A 19,234-nucleotide genomic window follows, 5' to 3' on the forward strand; every position below is an offset into this window, starting at 1 on the left:
TTTTAATAATGAGCACTATCATACATAATGAACTACAAAGAGCAGGGGTGAAGGATCATCACTCAGGGGTTTAAGTGGGGGCTTAAAGGCCAAACACTGGGAATACTGAAGAGACTGGTAAGTGGGCAGAGAACTAACCTGGATTATATTTAGGATTTTAGTTCTAAAATCCTGAGAATGTATATTAAAATCTCAAACAACTGAACAGTCCTGTTGCTAGAAGGCTGGTTGTTATCATCCTCAGACTATTTTTTCAATATTAAATATCAACATTTTGTGCTTCAAGCCCTGATTTAGTCTCAAAATAATTTTAAGAGAAAAGGCATCAAAATCGAAATAAAAGATTATACTAATGTCAACTTCCTAGTTTTAACATTATACTACAGTTTATGTAAGATGTTACCATGGGAAGCAGCCAGGTGAAGGGTACACATGGCCTCTACACTATTTTTGCAACTTCCTGTGAATCTGTAATTATCTCAAAATAAAGAGATTTTAAAAATCAAATTAAAGATACTTCCCCAAGAGGTTATAAGCAACCTCAAAGGCAATCCAGTTTGGTTCAAGAGTGCAGTGTCATCAGCCGCAAATGACTCTGTCCAAGTATCTACAGGCAGCAGGACTCATTTCAAAACCGTGACCAATCAGCTATTAAGATTTACAGTTGTGGGGCGCCTCGGTGGCTCAGTTGGTTAAGCGGCCGACTTCGGCTCAGGTCATGATCTCACAGTTCATGAGTTCGAGCCCCGTGTCGGGCTCTGTGCTGACCGCTCAGAGCCTGGAGCCTGTTTCAGATTCTGTGTCTCCCTCTCTCTCTGCCCCTTCCCCACTCATGCTGTCTCTCTGTGTCTCTCAAAAATGAATAAACGTTAAAAAAAAAATTAAAGAAAAAAGATTTACAGTTGTGATTAGGAAAGCCTCTCATGTTGACAGGTATCTAATTTGGTTATGCTGATCATAAATCTTCAGTTATCTGGGATCACATCATTAAAATCACCTATAGGCAATACATTCTTACAACTGCTTCCTACATGGTACTACACAGGAACCATGAACAGACTTAATTACTATATTTATCTAACTGTAATAAAATAATTCCTCCCCTATGACCTGCAACAAGAACTGCATCTTGTTTTTACCTCCTTTTATCACCAAAACCTAACCCACAGTAGCTTTTCAGTAAATACACAATAAGTAAGAAATAACCCGGTAATTAAGTTATTTTCTTGGACCTCTGGAATGACTTTCTTTTCTGATACAAAGACATCCAGAGAAACTTCAGAGTGTCTATTTTGGAATCAGGATTAAATATATGCATACTACATACATATATATGTGTATGGGCCAAAGTCTCTGATATACAGGGGTTTAATCTCTAAAAATCTTTACAACCACTTGTGTTCGATCTGTTAGTTTCGTTTTTTTTTATTTTTTTTTAATGTTTATTTATTTTTGAGAGAGAGAGAGAGAGAGGAGAGAGAAACCAAGCACAAGCAAGGGAGGAGCAGAGAGAGAGGGAGACACAGAATCCGAAACAGGCTCCAGGCTCCAAGCTGTCAGCACACAGCCTGACGCGGGGCTCAAACTCACAAACTGTGAGATCATGACCTGAGCCAAAACCGGACACTCTATCAACTGGGCCACCCAGGTGCCCCAGATCTGTTAGTTTCTTAAAACAATGTTAACTCAGTTTGATTTAAAATAAAATAGAGGGGTCAAACTATTCCAGACAAGAAAACCAGTATGAATTGTTGAACAGATCCCCTTAGCTTGTAAGTTCCTGCTAGAATGCTCTCCGCCCAGTTTTACCAAGTGCCAAGAATAATCAGCTTCTTTCAGAAATCAATGAGACATCAACACCTTTGGATTCTTCAACATTAACCAACTGAAAAGCATATGGCAACTTCTCTAAATTTTACATCTCTCACTTTATTAAAATATAGGTTTTTCAAATAAATATTTTGAACAACCCAAATCAATCAAAGCAATGAGATCACAAAGTGTTGCTTCTTTTTGCAAAGGCGGCACATTGTTAGCTTATACAGATAATCCAACAGCCCCATCCAAAGTCAATTAGGCTGTTTAAAACACACGATAGAGGCTACTTACGATCCCAGAGACACCAAGGACTCTGTAGGGTCAGTCATTTGAATAGGCTCCGAAGCTGGCTTGATCCTTAGAACCTCTGCAAAGCCATCACCAAACCAGCAAGTGACATGCGCTATGTCTACAGTAAAGTAGAAAAGGCGATCCTGGCAGAGCTTCCGTCGATACACAGACCGAGGGTCAGCTGACAGCACAGCCTCAATGGCATGCCTTGCTTCCTCTGCTGATTGAAAATATTTAAATGAAGACTGACTGCCATCTGCAATGAGAATAATACAACTTAATGCTGAAAGTCATGCACGTCAAATTTCATTACAGTGAACTTTAATGTGGAGTTTGGTTGGTTCCTTGATGATCACGTAAAATGAACTGGGTTTGCCAATCTATTCAGTCATTACACAGAATGTCACTTTCAAGTAGTATTTACTATCATTAGATTAAACTTATGCATGCCCCCAATTTTCATGCGCTAAACAAAATCTTCTATCTAATCTCAACACAGACTTTAATTCAATTCCTTGTCATTTTCTTCTGAGAAAGGAAGTATGGTCAGGGAAATGCATTCACAGTCCCAGCATTCTCAGAAAGCCACAAGAAAGAGGACTAAACCCACATATACCCAGAGCTCCAGCTATAGGTAAGAGAAGGTGCCTCAGATAGTTGGTGTCACACCCCTACTTAAAATAACACCCCAGGGGCGACTGGGTGGCTCAGTCGGTTGAGTGTCCAACTTCGGCTCAGGTCATGATCTCACAGTTCGCGAGTCTGAGCCCACACTGGGCTCGCTGCTGTCAGTGCAGAGCCCACTTTGGATCTTCTGTCCCCCTCTCTCTGCCCCGTCCTGCTTGCACTCTCTCTCTCAAAAATAAACATAAAAAAAAAAAAAAAAAGTAACACCACATTCCCTAAGGAACAAGGACATGACAAAACAGATACGCTGAGAAAGTTGAACACCATCACGAGGGAACAAGCCACCCCATGCCACCCAGGTTTATATTTCAGGTAAAAAGATGTTTAACCCTGTTAAGTAGCAAACTTCCTACATTTATATAATTGTGGATGTATTATAATTTTTAAAAATACAGTATGTACAAAACTTAAATAAAAAATTAACTGTGACTTAACTTTTTTTTTAAAATGTTTATTTATTTTGGAGACAGAGAAGGAGACAGAGCACGAGTAAGGAGGGGCAGAGAAAGAGGGAGACACAGAATCTGAAGCAGGCTCCAAGCTTTCAGCACAGAGCCCGACGCGGGACTTGAACTCACACACCGCGAGATCATGACCTGAGCCAAAGTCGGATGCCTAACCGACTCAGCCATCCAGGAGCCCCAACTGTGACCTAACTTTTAATAGCTACAACATAACATACATCCAAATGAAGGCTGGGCCCTTCCAGGAAGGTATGTGATTTAAACAGTGTTGTCCCTATTCAAAATATCGTCTGGAGTGGTGGTAGATCTTTATTCTTCTGCAAGTAAATTCAATTTTTAGACAACAGCCAAAAATCACTCTGGGCTATATCCAATAAGTAAGTTTGTAAGTAAAGCCATGAAGTTCAATTTTTGGTCAAAAACGAAGGACCAACCAATTCAAATGCTGATCACACAGAATCCTTTAAAAAAACAAAGACAAAAACAAAAAAAAGAAGGACCAATTATGCAGTGCTAATATTCCTTTATTGCATGGCTCATAAAAGGACTCCAGGGCCACTCAAAAAAGAGGAGCTTTAAAAACATCACACTCTTTAATTAAACAGTGTAACTGGTAAAAGCTCCAGGCCTTTGGTTGTTCACCTGGCACCTCACTTCTCTGACAACTAAACCTTCCAAGTTTAGCTCAAATACTTTTTCCTCCAGGAAGCCTTCCCAGGTTTCCTCTCTGCTCCCCAAGTCACAATCCTTCTCTGCCTCATGTACCCACAACACTCCGTTCCAGCACCAATCCCCACGTCCTCCCCCCCCAACCCAACACACACAACACGCTGCCATTCAATATCTTTTCTCTTTTCTAGACTATAAACTTCCCGAGGTCATTTCTTATTTCTGTACTGGCTCCAAATTCTGTTCTAAATCAGTCCTTGTTTTAAAGTTACATTTCATAATTCTTTTTAATGATTTTTTTAAATCAATAAGGCATACTGTAATCTCTCAGACACATAGCACTAGAGTTTGAAAAAGATAAAACTTTCCAAAGTACGAAGCATTCACTGATAACCGCAGGCCAAAGAGTAAGTATAAATACAAAGTATCTTCCAGGCAGCACTGCTTTCTTTGTTCTATCACAAAATCCTTTTAAACTTACCTTCCTCCTCCCATCAACTGTATACAATGATGAAACAACTTTCATAAACAGAATTGTTTTTTAAGTTTTTTATTCATTTATTTGTGAGAGAGAGAGAGTAAGCATGAGAAGGGCAGAGAAAGAAAGAGAGAGAGAGAGAGAGAGAGAGAGAGAGAGAGAGAGAATATGAATCCCAAGCAGGCTCTGCACTCATGAGATCATGATCCAAGTCGAAATCAAGAGGTGGATGCTTAACTGACTGAGCCACCCAGGTGCCCCATAAACAGAACTTCTTAAATACAGAGGTCAATTTAAAAATTAAATGCTTTGTTTAAACACAAAGCATTAGGGAAGAACGAGAAACACATCCTGGAGTGGCGGACGAAATCAGACACACTCTTGGCAACTTAACTGACTACTTCTTACTGGAATCACTGCAGCTACCTCTTAACAGCCCCTTCCTTCACTCTAGATTGCTGCTCGGGATCTGCTGTGGACAGGGGAAACCATATTACAATGTTTGTTAAAAACCATGTGGTAAAGTAAACATGCTCCCAGTAAAAGCCCTGTGGCCCCTCTTCTACAGTGAAAGGTATGTCTTTAGGGCTGGGACTTTATGGTGACAATAACTGTGCTAAGAGACCCTTTACCTCTTACTCTTGGGCTCTGTGCCACCTGATGGAATAAGATGGGATATTTCTCTAGTCAGACAGTAAAACAGATGAAAAAATGTAATTGACATAAGTATAGAACAAGCATAATTTAGCTTCTGAATGCTGTTTGAAAACCCCAGGAACTACTGTAACAGACTGATAAGAGGACTTAAATCACGAGCCACCTCATGAGGCAACAGCCATTCTCAGAAACACTTTACTGAGTTTTGGGACTCACTGTACTGAACAACGTGGCTGAATGGAAGTCGTCAGATGGTGGTGTTGCCCAAATATTATTTTATACTCCTGCATTTCTTACGACCAGTCATCCTGACAAATATGCTGTATGACTGCCCTCAGAAATACCAAATTTGACTAAAGTTCTCATTCAGAAATAAGAAACAGAAAGTACCTGGTACACCTCCTGAACTGAGGTGCTCAAGATCCATCTCTGCGTGAGGAGTAAACCGCACTTCCAAGGTGGCCACAGGGGCCTCTCTCACCCACGCGGGGACCACGCTGCAGTGGGCTGCATCAGCCCTCCTGGGACGGCAGTGAAGGACCACAGGCTGGACCTCTGTACTACTTCCTTGTGCAATCACTGCTTCTTTCCCTCTCCTTTGCCTCCTTTCTGTACCTTCCTCTGAGAACCTCTTCTCCAGGAAATATGGGCCGATTTGCTCTTCTGCCACACTTGGACTCTGATCACTTCTGGATTCGACACCCAAATCTCCCACTATCTCTCTGTGCTTAGGGGAGTTTCGCCGGATTTGTGTTGAGCTGTCACATTTCATATAGTTTTCTCCTGAAGTTCTGTCTTCGGCACATTTAAGTTTCTCCTCAGTGTGACCATAGTGTTGTGGTTTATCATACCTTGAGAGCTGTTGCTGGTCACAGCTGTCAGTCTTGCCACCGGACCGGGGCGTGTTTGGGTGCTTATATTGGTTATTCTGTAAATTAAAGTCCTGTAAATGTTCAATCAAATTTTGTGGTGAGTCATACTCAGCTATGTAGGGCTTTATGTCTAGGACAGGTGTGCCATGAATCATGTCAATTCCAGAAAGGTATATGGCTCCACCTATAATGTGAAAAATACCTCGTCTTAGAAATAATAACAATGAAGAATAGTGCAAACAATTATAAACTAACACCATCCTTTTATGTCTCACCAAGCTTACTCACAATTCTCTTACACGCCAGGCTCTCTGATACCTGGTACCAAGACACCCTTTTCATTCTACCTGGAAACCCATCCTCTTCTTTACTTGTCAAACTCCTGCATGTTCTTTAAGGCTCTTAATATAACATCTCTTCTACAAAGCCTTTCTGGCTCTCTCTCTCTCTCAAAAAAGGAATAAATGTTAAGAAAAAAAAATTTTTTTTAAACATGACCAACACAGGAAACTGATTTCTACAACATGCTCACTGTGAATGAGCCTGGAACTTTGGAATGAGGACTTTGGATTTCCTAGGTGATGGATTATGCCTAACAACGTCTGCAGAAGGAGGAAAGGCATTGTAACATGGGTAAAAATTCATGGGATTTAGTCAGACAACCACTTGGCTGGATGCTATTAGGAAAATTATCAAACATCAAAGAGCCTCAGTTCCTTCATCCATGGAAGTAAGACTGCTACCCTATCAAGCCCAAAGAGACACTGAACATACGTGAACCCTCTTTACAAACTGTCAAGCACCACATAAATACTAGAAGTCACCATAACACTTATTTGTTAAGAATGCCTACAGTATTACTGTATTTGCCTTTTACATTTCTCGTTTGATCTCCCTGTTAGAATTTTAAGTTCTTCTACAGTGCAGGGATTTTTTATCTGATTTGTTTACCACTATACCTCAGCACCTAGAACAATCCCTGGCACATTTATAGTGCTCAGAAAATATGTGTGGGTTACATGAATGATCATAAAATGTTCCAGTACTACTACCCAAGCTGGTTAGCCATCACAAACTGATAAAGCTCAAGTTGAACTGGCTACAGAATTTTCCTGGAAAACCTCCCTAAGGCCCAGCTGAATACAATCCAGGGGAGGAAGTTCAAGTTCTGGGATAAAACAAACAAAATAACTGGTCTTACCTATTTAGTACTAAGCAGCCTGAAAACTACTCTTAGAACTTTTGTCTCATAAGACCCTAAAAAATACTATGGAGTTCCAGAGAGGGCAGGTCCTGCTCCTGAGCCCATTTTACAAACAAGCAAGCTAAGGCCTGGAATGGTCTTCTGATTCCCAGTATACCTATTTCATCTTTTGCCTAACAAATGTGCTTATTAGGTCAGAGTGATTCAAGAACAGGATGCTTTACTAACAAACAAAACAAAGATACAAACCAAAACTCAAAAATACAGAGAATAGATTGGTGGCTTCCAGAGAGAAGAGGGTGGGGAGATGGGTGAAATGGCTGAAATGGACCAAGAGGTACAAACTTCCAACTGTAAAATAAATGAGTCATGGGGATGTGATGTATAGCACAGTGACTACAGTCAATAATACGGTCTCATATATTTGAAAGTTGTTGAGAGTAAATCTTGGAAATTCACATTATAAGAAAAAAAACTTTTGTAACTCTGTATGGTGACAAATGGTTACTAGACTTATTACGATGATGATTTCACAATGCATATAAATATTGAATTATATAGTACAATTGAAACTAACATATCATTTATACTTTAATAAGAAAAAAAAAAAAAAAGAAAGGGATGCTTCCAAAAAATGTATGGTCCATTAACTAGGCTATATATGAACACACAGTTAAGACTAATCTGATATTCTACACAGGTACTTCCACAATCTGACAGGTATTAAATATTATAGCGAGATTCATCACAGATCCTTTGCCACACATCAGAGTTAACAGCTGTGCTACAGCCAGGACGCACGTCCAGTTCCTCAAAGGTGCAAGGAAGAAATAATACAACACCACCCTGTGTGTTTACCATATCTCCACATACAACCAGTTACTGTGTATTAATTCTGAAAGTGACCAATTATTTTTGAATTATTTTGTATTTATTGTATTCCAAGCCAAAGAAAATTTGGTTACTAATGTAAAGATTATGAAATCTTTCATTATTTTAAAATAACTTAATAAATTCTGACATATGTGATGATATAATCAGACTCTGAGCATCCTATGAGCACTGATTTCTAAGTGTAACATTCCTTGAGTCATTTCATTTTCTTCAACGTCTGACAGTTCTCAGGGGTTCGCACCATTGGTAATCATCTGAATAACAGGCAGTGGTGAATACTACATTGGCTTTAGAAGACTTCTTTTGGGTAAGGATAAAAAGATAAAAGTAGAAAGGAAATGTTTTACCTTCTACCTTTTCCAGCTTGGCCAGAGTCAATCCTATTGCATTGGGACGATGAGGGCTCCTTGTGGAGAAAACTCCAGTCTTTGCGCCATTCAGCCTAGGAGGCTGCACTTTCGCCTTACAGCTCAAATGACCATTTTTGTGAAAAACAAACAAAATCCTATTGAAAATAAACCAAACCACTGAGTAAGAAAAGAACACAAGTTAATGTATCATAATGATTTGAGGGGAAACAATCTTTAATCCCATAAATTAGAACTGAAACAATGCTTTTAATGGTATTAAAATGTAAGCAATGAGGGGGAAAATACCATTCTGATTCCCTGAAGGGAGGCAGAGTTTTATTTCCATATCCTTTGCCTCTAACACAATTACTGGCATATGGTAGGAACTTAGCAAATGTTTGTGAAGTGCCTAAATGAGCAAAATTTACGAAGTAAATGCCTTCTGTTTGCCAGGCAGTATGCTAGACAATTTTATACTCATTTCGTTTAATTCTCTTAACAAGTGTAAGATTTGTAATTTATCCCCATTAAGAATGAGGAAATTGTGGGGTGCCTGGGTGGCTCAGTTGGTTAAGCATCCGACTTCGGCTCAGGTCATGATCTCACGGTTCATGAGTTCAAGCCTGCATTGTGCTCTGTGCAGACAGCTCAGAGCCTGGAGTCTGCTTCAGATTCTGTGTCTCCCTCTCTCTTTGCCCCTCCCCTGCTCACGCTCTGTCTCTCTCTCTCTCTCTCTAAAATAAACATAAAAAAAAAAGTGTGTCTTTAAAAAAAAAAATGAGGAAAATGAGGCTCAGAAATGTTAAATAACTTGACTAGGCACTCCTAAACAAAACACAAAAGAAGGAAGCCAAGAAGAGAAACAACAGATTTGAATTCATTAAGTTTATGACTACACAATGTCATCTCAGGAGAAAATGTCTGCTACCTGTATAATGGATGATGAGTTAATATCTGTGGTATATAAACTGTTCCTACATATCACAAAGAAAAGGACAACTCATAAGAAATTAAGCCAAGAACATGAATAGACAACTCACAAAAGAGTAAAAAATAGCAACCATATGAAAAGATGTTGAACCTAATAATTTAGAAATTGAACTGAAAAATAAAATACTGTTTTTCCCTGTCAGGCAAAAATGTAAAAAAAAACTGATAACATATAGTGTCAGCAAGAACGCAGAGAAAAGGTCATTTTTATACATCTTTGAAACATAAATTAAGCTTACTAAAGTGCAATTTGGCAGTAGGTCTCCAAAGTTATAAATATGCACCCCCTCTAGCTCGATATCCATTTCTGATACCCTATTTGTAAAAAATACCCAAGTGTCAAGAATTGTGTCTAAGAAGGTTTGTTACAGCACTACTGTAATACCAAAATAACTATCCATTAGCAAGAGAATGGTCAAATCATGGTATACCCATATTTTCCAAAAGCAGACAGCCATCAAAGCAAAAAGGATAAATCTCTATGTACTGTCATGATATATACTGTTGAGTGAAGAAAACATATTCCATTGTTTAAAACACTCACTCCCAATGTGTATGTATATGCTTCTATGTGTATTAAAAAAGGAAAAGAAAAAGCCTGGTAGGATATACACCAAGCTGTTAACAACAATAATCTCTGAAGAGTGTAAGGGGGTGAGGATGAGAGAGGAGAAAAATAGGAGGGATACAGAAAAATCTCTTTATATAGATCCAGACCTATTTTTTTTATATCAGTAAATGTTTTTAACTTAATTAATTTAACCAAGATCCTACAAACTAGGTCAGACACTCATGTTTTTACTCTACCCACATCTCCAAATTAATGTGAAATATAAACTATTTCAGAATAAATACCTAATTTTAGGTCTTCACTTTAAAATTAGACCAAGCCATACTGGTGATGCTGGAGTGAGGAAGAATGGACAGAGACAGAATTCCAAGTGACAATCAGTAACACTAGTATAACACAGGTCCTAATATAGGGAACACTTTATTATTTAAAGTATCCAGATTTCTAAAGCTCTTTTGTCTTTAGGAAGAATAGACTTAATTCTTCATGGGTCTAGAGTAGAGTCATGCAAACTTTTTCTGTAAAGGGTCAAACAGTAAATATTTGAGGGTTTGCAGGCCAACCAGTCTCTGTTGTAACTGTTCAACTCTGCCACTAAACCACAAAAGCAGCTACACACAATACATAAATGAATAGGAGTGGCTGTGTTCCCATAAACATATTTACAAAGATAGGAGGTAGATGTATTTGGTCCATGGGCTGTAGCTTGCTGACCCCTGGTCCAGAAGACAATAGGTACCCACAGGCAGAATCAAAAAGGTCTGCAGATTTCAGCTCGACAGAAGGCATTTATTATAGTCAGAACCAACTGCAAATGGGAACATGCCCCCTAAGTGGATTCCAAGCTTCCATGAGGTTGCTCAAGATATACAGACAATCACGTGTGAGAACATGGTACGTGAATTCCATGCAATAGGAAGGATGGTCTGGATGGCAGACTCCAAGATTGCCTTCAACTGGAATACTTTACTCAAGGGCAAGTTCTGGCCCAAAGAACCACTTCTAATTATAAAACAACTTACCAAACATGAGAAAACTGTTCTAAGCCCATCAAGGAATGTTCAGGATTATTAAAGATGCTCTTCCGAATTCTCAAACAAGCTCGCGAATGGCTACAAACAGATGGCTGCCTTGGAGTACCATTCTTGGCTGAGAAACAGGATTCCAAGTAGCCAACTGGCTCAGTTAAAAGATTCCCTACAGAAGAAAATCAGGTAAGAAATCATTAGTCAAAATGTCAAATAAAGATGTAGGAAAACATGTTTTCTTTAATGCACTGAATTCATAGTTTTAACATCTACCAAGTGTTATGCAACTATTAAAAATGATTCATATAGTATCATGAATATATATAAATAGCCTCATTATTACATACGCATTATTATATCCCTTTGGATGATGAGCCAGAAAGAGTACAGGTCTAAGAAAAGAAAGACAGGGAGCATTTTTAGATGTTCTACTATGACCATAAATCAAATTCTATGTTACCATTTTCTAAGGCATGTGACTTTGGTCAGGGCTAAAACGGTATTTACTATAGAGGGAATAACACACACACAAAGTTAAATGAGAACTGTCACAGCACATGTAGGGAACAAGCTAGTTTGCTTGGCTGGAGTATGAAAGATAAGGCAAAGAATAATTAAAGATAAGGAGACAGAGGTTGTATACAGATATCCTCATGCTTTTCATAAGTCTGCATTAAGCCACTGCACATTTACAGAAGACCTACATTAGTACCTGTTTTTGCTAATCAAAAGAAATCCAATGTTTATTTTTACCAAAAAAGGCAAAAATTGAAAATACTGTTCAGTATCTGTTTTGCAGAGAGCTGTTATAGATGCAGGGTGCACCTCAAGGTGTGAGATCGGCCCCACCCAGGTCCTTCCCCAGGAAGCATCTGAGCATCAAGACACTAGATTTTTGAACTTTGTCTGTGAGCATCTGTGGTTTATCTTGTTTCGTGCATCCACTAGCAAGATGTGTCCTCAGGTAACAGAAAAGCCTAAGAGAGATTATTTTTTGCATTGAGGAATGCTCAAAATATTTTCCATATAAATTAATGGTAACTACTTTGCATTATGCCATTTCAGCTTATGAAACATTTTGTAGGGATGCTCTACTTTTGGATAGTGGGGAAAACGTGTCCAAATAGGGATGCATTCAATTAAAAACAGAACATACAAAACAAAGTTGTTTAAGCAATAAAGGGAGTACATGGGATCATACTACTAAAATGTCTAGACACAGGGTAGATTTCAGATTAGGCTTGTCCAGTAGCTCTCTGCCCCTTTAGAATGTAAGCTCCCTGTGGGCAGGAGTTTTTGTCTTGTTTACTGCAGTGTTCACTGTCTATATTGCATGCACGGGGGTAGATACTCAAAAAATTCATGTTACATGGAAAAAAGCATTAAGTCTAACCTGATTAAAATGGGAATTGAAAAAGTGAAAGAACATAATCCCATTTATGAAAGTTTGTTTATACATTCACCTAAATATGTACACGTATGCTGAGAAAACTATTTGGAAGGATGTTCACCAAAATGTTAACATTTTGGTAAATGGATGTGGTAACATGTAAAATGGATAGTGAGATTTTTGGATTATTTTTATATTTGACTTTGTAATTTATAGAATATTTGAACTTTTTATAATAATTAGAAACCCTTTTTTTTTCCTAAGTGGCAACTCCTTTCAAAAGAAGGAAACCCAGGGGCGCCTGGGTGGCTCAGTCGGTTGAGCGTCTGACTTCGGCTCAGGTCACGATCTCGCGGTCCGCGGGTTCGAGCCCCGCATCAGGCTCTGGGCTGATGGCTCGGAGCCTGGAGCCTGTTCCGATTCTGTGTTTCCCTCTCTCTCTGCCCCTCCCCCGTTCATGCTGTGTCTCTCTCTGTCTGAAAAATAAATAAACGTCAAAAAAAAAAAAAAAATTTAAAAAAAAAAAGAAGGAAACCCAGGGGCGCCTGGGTGGCTCAGTCGGTTAAGCGTCCGACTTCAGCTCAGGTCATGATCTCACAGTCCGTGAGTTCGAGCCCCACGTCGGGCTCTGGGCTGACGGCTCAGAGCCTGGAGCCTGCTTCCAATTCTGTGTCTCCCTCTCTCTCTGCCCCTCCCCCGTTCATGCTCTGTCTCTGTCTCAAAAATAAATAAACGTTAAAAAAAAAAAAAAAAAGAAGGAAATCTGGCTAGCCAGTATCAATATAGGTTTAAAGTCCAATGTATCCACAACTAATTTACAAATAACTTTTTTTTTCTTTACGTTTCATGAAAGCTTTACTAACTTCTTTTAAGAGATGATATAAAGACACTCTAGACCATCATTTTATTTCCAGCTTCCATTACCAGCATAGGTGGTGAGATTATAGGCCTGGTAGTGTCCCTCACAGCACCCTTCTTTACTTTTCACTTATAAAAACTGTATTATTGGCTACATATAAAATATTATATGTAACACATATATATTAGAGCATCATATTATGAAATCTTGTGTACTCACCACAGATCCCAAGAACTAGAGTTTTACCAACAAATTGTTATCTTTTAATGTTGTTTCTCTCCTAGGGCACACCCATCCTTCCCGCTGAGATAAACAGGTACCTGAATGGGGTCTTTGTCACTCACTTCTTTTTCTAATGTAGTTTTTTAAATATAATTTTATCACATGTATATGCATGCCTACATAATTTTTATTTTGTCTTTGAACTCTATAAAAACTGGTATTAAACTACATGTTATCTTCTCAGGCTTGCTTTTTCTCTCTCAATATTATGATTCTAAGATACTTCCATACTGTGTATGTTTTTGAGGACTTTAAATATTTTTTCAATATGTTTACAGGTCTTCTTTTGTTTATCCTTATCCATGTTCCTGTGGAATAAAGACAGTAAATAAAGATGAAGAAACTGAGGCCAAACAAGTCTCTAGAGTTCCATTAAAATGTCATAAAGAAACATGGCCAAAAAAACAGCCCTAACCTAGTAAGTTGGGATCCCTGTGTCCTGTTTTCATTTAACAAACACTTTCCAGGTGTATACAATTGCCAGACACTGAGCTAACTTTGGGTAAAAGAAACAACAAGAACTCTTATCACAGTGGAATTAACAGTTGTGAAGAATCTCACAATACTTCAATATCATGGAAAAAATATTTAAAGCACCTAGTATAACACCAAGTGCTCAGCAAAGAGTGTTTTTCAAAGCTCTTACTTAGGCCTTTCCCTCATTTTAACAGTATTACAATTGTATTAATTGTGTAATAAGAGAAAAACCAACAGTTATTAATGCAGAGTTTTTGTACACAAGGTAATTCTGGTCTTCTTGACCTCTTGCTTGGACTGTTAAATTACCCTTACTATATAATTCATGTCCCCCACGCAGGTCCCTCTCCCTGTTAAAATACACTACACCAATCCTCTAGACTCTGTTCCTTAATTTTATGCTACCCCCCTTTTTTTTTAGGTTTATTTATTTATTTTGAGAGAGAGCACAGGGGAGTTGGGAGGGGCAGAGAGAGGGAGAGAGAGAGAATTCCAAGCAGGCTCAATACTGTCAGGGCAGAGCCCATTGAGGGGCTCCAATTCACCAACCATGAGATCATGACCTGAGCCCAAATCAAGAGTCGGAAGCTACACCAACGGAGCTACTCTAGGCACCCCGCTACCCTCTAACTTTAAATTTTCCACTTTTCACCATTAAGAGACTTTCTATTTCTTACACTGGTATTTAAGGTTCTCTACAATCCTGAATCCAATCAACGGTTCCCACCCACCCCCGCCCCTCATCCATCCAATATTTCAGACTTACAGCTCCCCAATCCCATGCTATGTAGACCTCTGAGCCCTGCTCCTTCCTGTCAAAATATAAGCCTGCAATCTGGCACTGTGCAACAACTTTTTAAAATGAGCACAACCTCTGACCAAGTAGAAGTACTTTTAGCAAATTTAATCTAAGTTAAACATTTATCACACACACAAAGATTTTAGTTTTAACAATTTTCTTCAGAACAATGAAAACTGGCAGTACCCTAAACGTCCAGCAATAGCGAACTGGTTAGTTAGAACACATCTCTAAAGAAAAATAATGTGCAATCCCTTAAAATTATTAATGGTCACAGATTTATATGAAACTTGTTTTAGAAAGAAGTTACAAAACAATGGGGTCACATATCAATTCATTTTTCTAGCGTGCATGCACTGAAACAAGTATGGTAGGTAGACACCAAGATATTAACAGTGGTTTTCTCTGGATGATGGTGCACTTTGACTTTCTTCCATTTGCTTCTAATTTCTAAAAGTAATATTCTGCTATGATGAAGGGAAAATAAACCCATGCCCATCTTTCCAGGCCCACTTTAAAAAGATTTCCCGTCTCTCCGCCCCAGAACTTTCCCACGTCTCCCTCCTCACTTCCTACAGCACAGGAGGCCTCTCTCTTGGGGCATTTATTAGTTCCTAACGCGCGTTAACACCAACGTTCACATCCTATCTCTCCCACAGGCTCAAGAACCCCCTGAGAGAAAGGCCGTTACACTGCACGTGGCTGTTCCGGCCATCACGCCTAAACCAAGCCAACCACAGCTACCCAGAACAGATGACATCATCCCACTCGCCTCAGCAAAATCACGTGGTCGCTGGTGCACGTGATCCGTGGCTTCGCGGTAAGTACAATGACGCACTTCGATTCAAGTTCTCACATTTTACGTCCCTCTCCGCACTGAAGTCGGAGGCCTGAGCCTAGGCCTCTTTTGGGTGTGAACCGCCGGTCTCTTAGAAGTTACCTGTTTCCAAAGCCGGCTTCACGCACCCGCACGGGGTCGCTGTGGCTTCAGGCCCTGTCTCCTCCAAGACGCGCATGGCTACTTTTCACTGAGGTGCCGACCCAACTCGGGAGACTTTCCGCTTCCTGTGTCCGAACTTGGTGCCTGCGCAGAAGCCGCGCTGGCGGGGTGGTGCGGGCTCAGGGGCTGGCGCATGCGCGGAGAGGGACGCGAGCTCACTGCGGGTGGCGCTGGCGGCCCCTGTAAAGTTAGGGTTGGAGCGCTGAAGCCATTGCCCGGCCTCGGTTCCTTTCCCGGGTCCGGGCCTCCGTTGACTTTAGCGGATCCGCTGCGATTCCCCGCCAGTCAGCGACTCCGCGTTCCATTGCTTGCCAGTGGGGACATTCGATGACGATTTATGCACTAAGATGTCTCTCTCGAATTTTTAAAGAAAAAGGATGGATATATGCAGTTACCACATTAGCATAATTATCGGATGTTGGGAAATGTTAGAAATTCTTGCGTGGTAGGAATACACAGATGATTATTTATACTTATGTATATTCAATTTTTCCACAGTAAAAACGATGTATTGTCAGCAAGGAACCCCAAGTAAGCCTTATTTAAAGTCTAATGGATGGGGAGCCTCACACTGGAATAGGGGGTAAGTGGGGAGTTTTTTGTGTGCTCCATACTTTGCGGGAATTGAAGCGAGAATGAAATTGAGGGTCAATATGCCATGTACACAGAAGAGATTGTAATCTTTGTTTCTGGACAGCTCTGAAAAGGGCCAAATAGAATCGTATTTTCATCCCATGCGATGACCAGTTATCCTTGTAACGATACTATCCTTTTACCTACTTACTTGTAACGTCATCTCTCACCTATATCAAGTTTCTCTGCGTATGTAATTCAGTATATGGGCTTTTTATCCTGTTTGTGGTGGGGAGAATAAATGGCTTGCAATATAAAATATTCAAAAGCATGCAAATCCACAGATTTTAAACGCACAACCATGAAAAGCTGTCGCTAAACCTTTTCATTTGTTATGGAGTAATAAATAGATCACTAGCAGAAAATAACCAGCAGGAGCCAAAGATTGAAAGAGAAGGTTGTGGTTGAAAACACACTCATGCACACACACACACATACACATACACACACACTTTAAAATTGATCACATTCATAAATATGTCTTCTGTCGTCTGTCCATGAAAATTTGAAAAAAAATGCCATTTATCTGTTTCCAGGGGAAATGCTGTTAATCAGTGTGTCTGCAGAAACAAGTTTGAGAACAATTAAGCTATATACACTCTGTGAAACTGGCACTGTAATAGCTGTGTTTGCCACTAGATGGTGGTGTTGAAAGTGATAGTATTGCTTAATTTGTGGACAGACTAGTGTGGAAATGTATTTGCCCTCCTGACCTTAGATATCATTATCTAATGATAATCACGAAAAAAAAAATGCATTCCCAAGTGTGGCAAGTACTGAGATGCAAAGCAGATTTGGAGACACTGATGTAGATTGCCACATCTAAATTTCAAAGGTAAAATTTTTTGTTCTGGAAAATAGGAATTTAAATATGTAACACTTTTATTATATGATTTGAGGTTTTTATTATCCTTTCTAGAGTTATGTAAGATTATTTGTAATTTATAAGGCAACCTTCTGGGGCGCCTAGGTGGCCCAGTTGGTTAAACACCTGGTTCATGATTTTGGCTGAGGTCATGATCACAAGGTTTGTGAGTTCGAGCCCTCTGTCGGGCTCTAAATGGACAGTACGGAGTCTGCTTGGGATTCTGTCTCCCTCTCTGCCCCTCCCCACTCAAAATAAATAAATAAAAACTTTATAAGGCAATCTTTTCTTTGGAGGTAAAATCTAGGAATCTGCCTTTAAAAAAACTAAATGCTGGGGCTCCTGGGTGGCTCCATTGGTTAAGCGTCTGACTTCAGCTCAGGTCATGATCTCATGGTTCGTGAGTTCAAGCCCCTCATTGGGCTCTGTGCTGACAGCTTGGAGCCTGGAGCCTGCTTCAGATTCTGTGATTCCCTCTATCTCTGCCCCTCCCCCGCTTGTACTCTGTCTCTGTCTCTCTCAAAAATAAGTAAAAACGTTAAAAAAATTTAAAAAAAAACACTAAATGCTTCTAATACAGGTGGTCATGAGCCTACAGTTACAGAACACTTCCCCTTGCAATGGTTCTTAATCTTTCACTTGGATGAAGGATCCCTGAAAAACAATTAAAGCTTTGGGACTTCTCATGAGATCATTTTAGATTTAGTAGCATGTGTTTCATGGATTTTTAAGAACCACCATTGTACCTACCATGAGAGGAGGGTAGTACAAAGTGGGCTTAGATGGTTGCAAAACTTTTGATTCTGTGACCTCAACGTTTTAAGCCAAGAAGAAAACTGGAAAATGTTTAGATGCACACTGGTGTTTGAATAAGAATAGTGAGAAAGCAGAGATTGTGTGTATACAGGGAGTGGGGTGAGAGGGCAAGCAGAAAGGGTCCTAAAAGGTAAAAAGAGAAGATCCCTCTCCTTCTAACATTCTATATTCTTCATTCCATCTACTTTGTCATCTGTTTCACCTTTATGCCCCTGTGCATGGCACGTATGCAAATCTCTTATGGTTCCTCTTTAATGCAACACTATTAGAACATGAAACTTCCATCTACCCTTTTCTGACTAATGTTGACCCACTCTGGCAGATGAAATTGAGACCAGATTTTCTAAGATTAGACCCAGCATGAAAAGTACTAAGGAAGTTAGATGTTACTTTAGGTGAGTACCCAGCCTCTCTGAGGTTATTCCCTCATCTATAAAACTGGAATGATAATCACTGCCCTGCCAATTTCATACACTCCTGAGCAAATCAGTGTATATCAAAGTATAAATTCTGAAGTGCCATCCAGATATAAAGGACTATTATATGGTTATTCTGCCCTCAATATGTCACTTGAGTAATATAATGGAGTATGAGTAATCATTGTATGATGCATACACCCCAAGAGGAAAAAAATGTAATGTTTGTGGGGGAATGTGTGCAAACAGGAAGGAAAGAGCATTGTACCCTCCCCATACACTAGTGGTCCTCAACTGTAGCTGCACAAGGTTCACCTGGAGAGCTTTTTAAATATTCTAAATGCAATGTCATATCGGAGATTGGATCCTGAAGCCAAAAAAGGACATTAGCACAAAAACTAATGAAATCCAAATAATGGTAATGTCACCTGTCTTAATTTCTTAAGTTTTGATAAATGGACCATGGTTATAGAACATGTTAACATTAGGATAAACTGGGTGAGAGGTATACAGAAACTTCTGTACTGTCTTTACAAATTTTCTTTAATTTCTAAAATTATTCCTCAAAGAATATTTGAAACAACAACAAAAAAAAATAAACTAAAAAATTAACATACCTATGCCTGGATGTCGTCCTAGGCAGGTAAATCAGAATCCCTGGGGAGGCACAGCTGTAATTTTTATTTTTTATTTTATTTTATTTTTTTTTAATTTTTTTTTAACG

The 19,234-nt window shown here is 39.4% G+C and overlaps 1 protein-coding gene, 1 long non-coding RNA gene and 1 other non-coding gene across 5 annotated transcripts in view; 2 read left to right on the top strand and 1 right to left on the bottom strand.

Moving 5' to 3' along the window:
• Window positions 1-1,109: 1,109 nt before the first annotated feature.
• Window positions 1,110-15,873, bottom strand: TRMO (tRNA methyltransferase O). 2 transcript variants are annotated; one of them, XM_019454402.2, is made up of 5 exons: window positions 15,721-15,873; window positions 10,968-11,142; window positions 8,382-8,539; window positions 5,455-6,120; window positions 1,110-2,365 (listed from the first exon to the last, which is right to left on the bottom strand). In XM_019454402.2, exons 1-5 carry the CDS (start codon window positions 15,794-15,796, stop codon window positions 2,106-2,108), a joined length of 1,335 nt encoding a protein of 444 aa, XP_019309947.2. In that variant the 5' UTR covers window positions 15,797-15,873; the 3' UTR covers window positions 1,110-2,105. The 2 variants fall into 2 exon arrangements, with proteins under 2 accessions (XP_019309947.2, XP_019309949.2); XM_019454404.2 differs by lacking the exon at window positions 1,110-2,365 and adding an exon at window positions 4,568-4,876.
• Window positions 12,663-12,747, top strand: TRNAR-UCG (transfer RNA arginine (anticodon UCG)). Its single transcript has one exon. It is a non-coding gene; the product is annotated as a tRNA-Arg (tRNA).
• LOC109270106 (uncharacterized) overlaps window positions 15,489-19,234 on the top strand; it is a 36,126-nt gene continuing 32,380 nt past the window's right edge. Inside the window, exons 1-2 of one of the 2 annotated variants that reach the window (XR_002081433.2) lie at window positions 15,489-15,600; window positions 16,279-16,363. This is a non-coding gene — a long non-coding RNA (uncharacterized LOC109270106). Of the gene's footprint in view, window positions 15,601-15,910; window positions 16,364-19,234 lie in introns of those variants that run through there. The other variant, XR_008424259.1, reaches the window with a different exon arrangement.

This window comes from Panthera pardus, unplaced genomic scaffold (genome assembly GCF_024362965.1).
Source record: "Panthera pardus isolate Hobbes unplaced genomic scaffold, ASM2436296v1 HiC_scaffold_20, whole genome shotgun sequence".
NCBI lineage: Eukaryota > Metazoa > Chordata > Mammalia > Carnivora > Felidae > Panthera > Panthera pardus.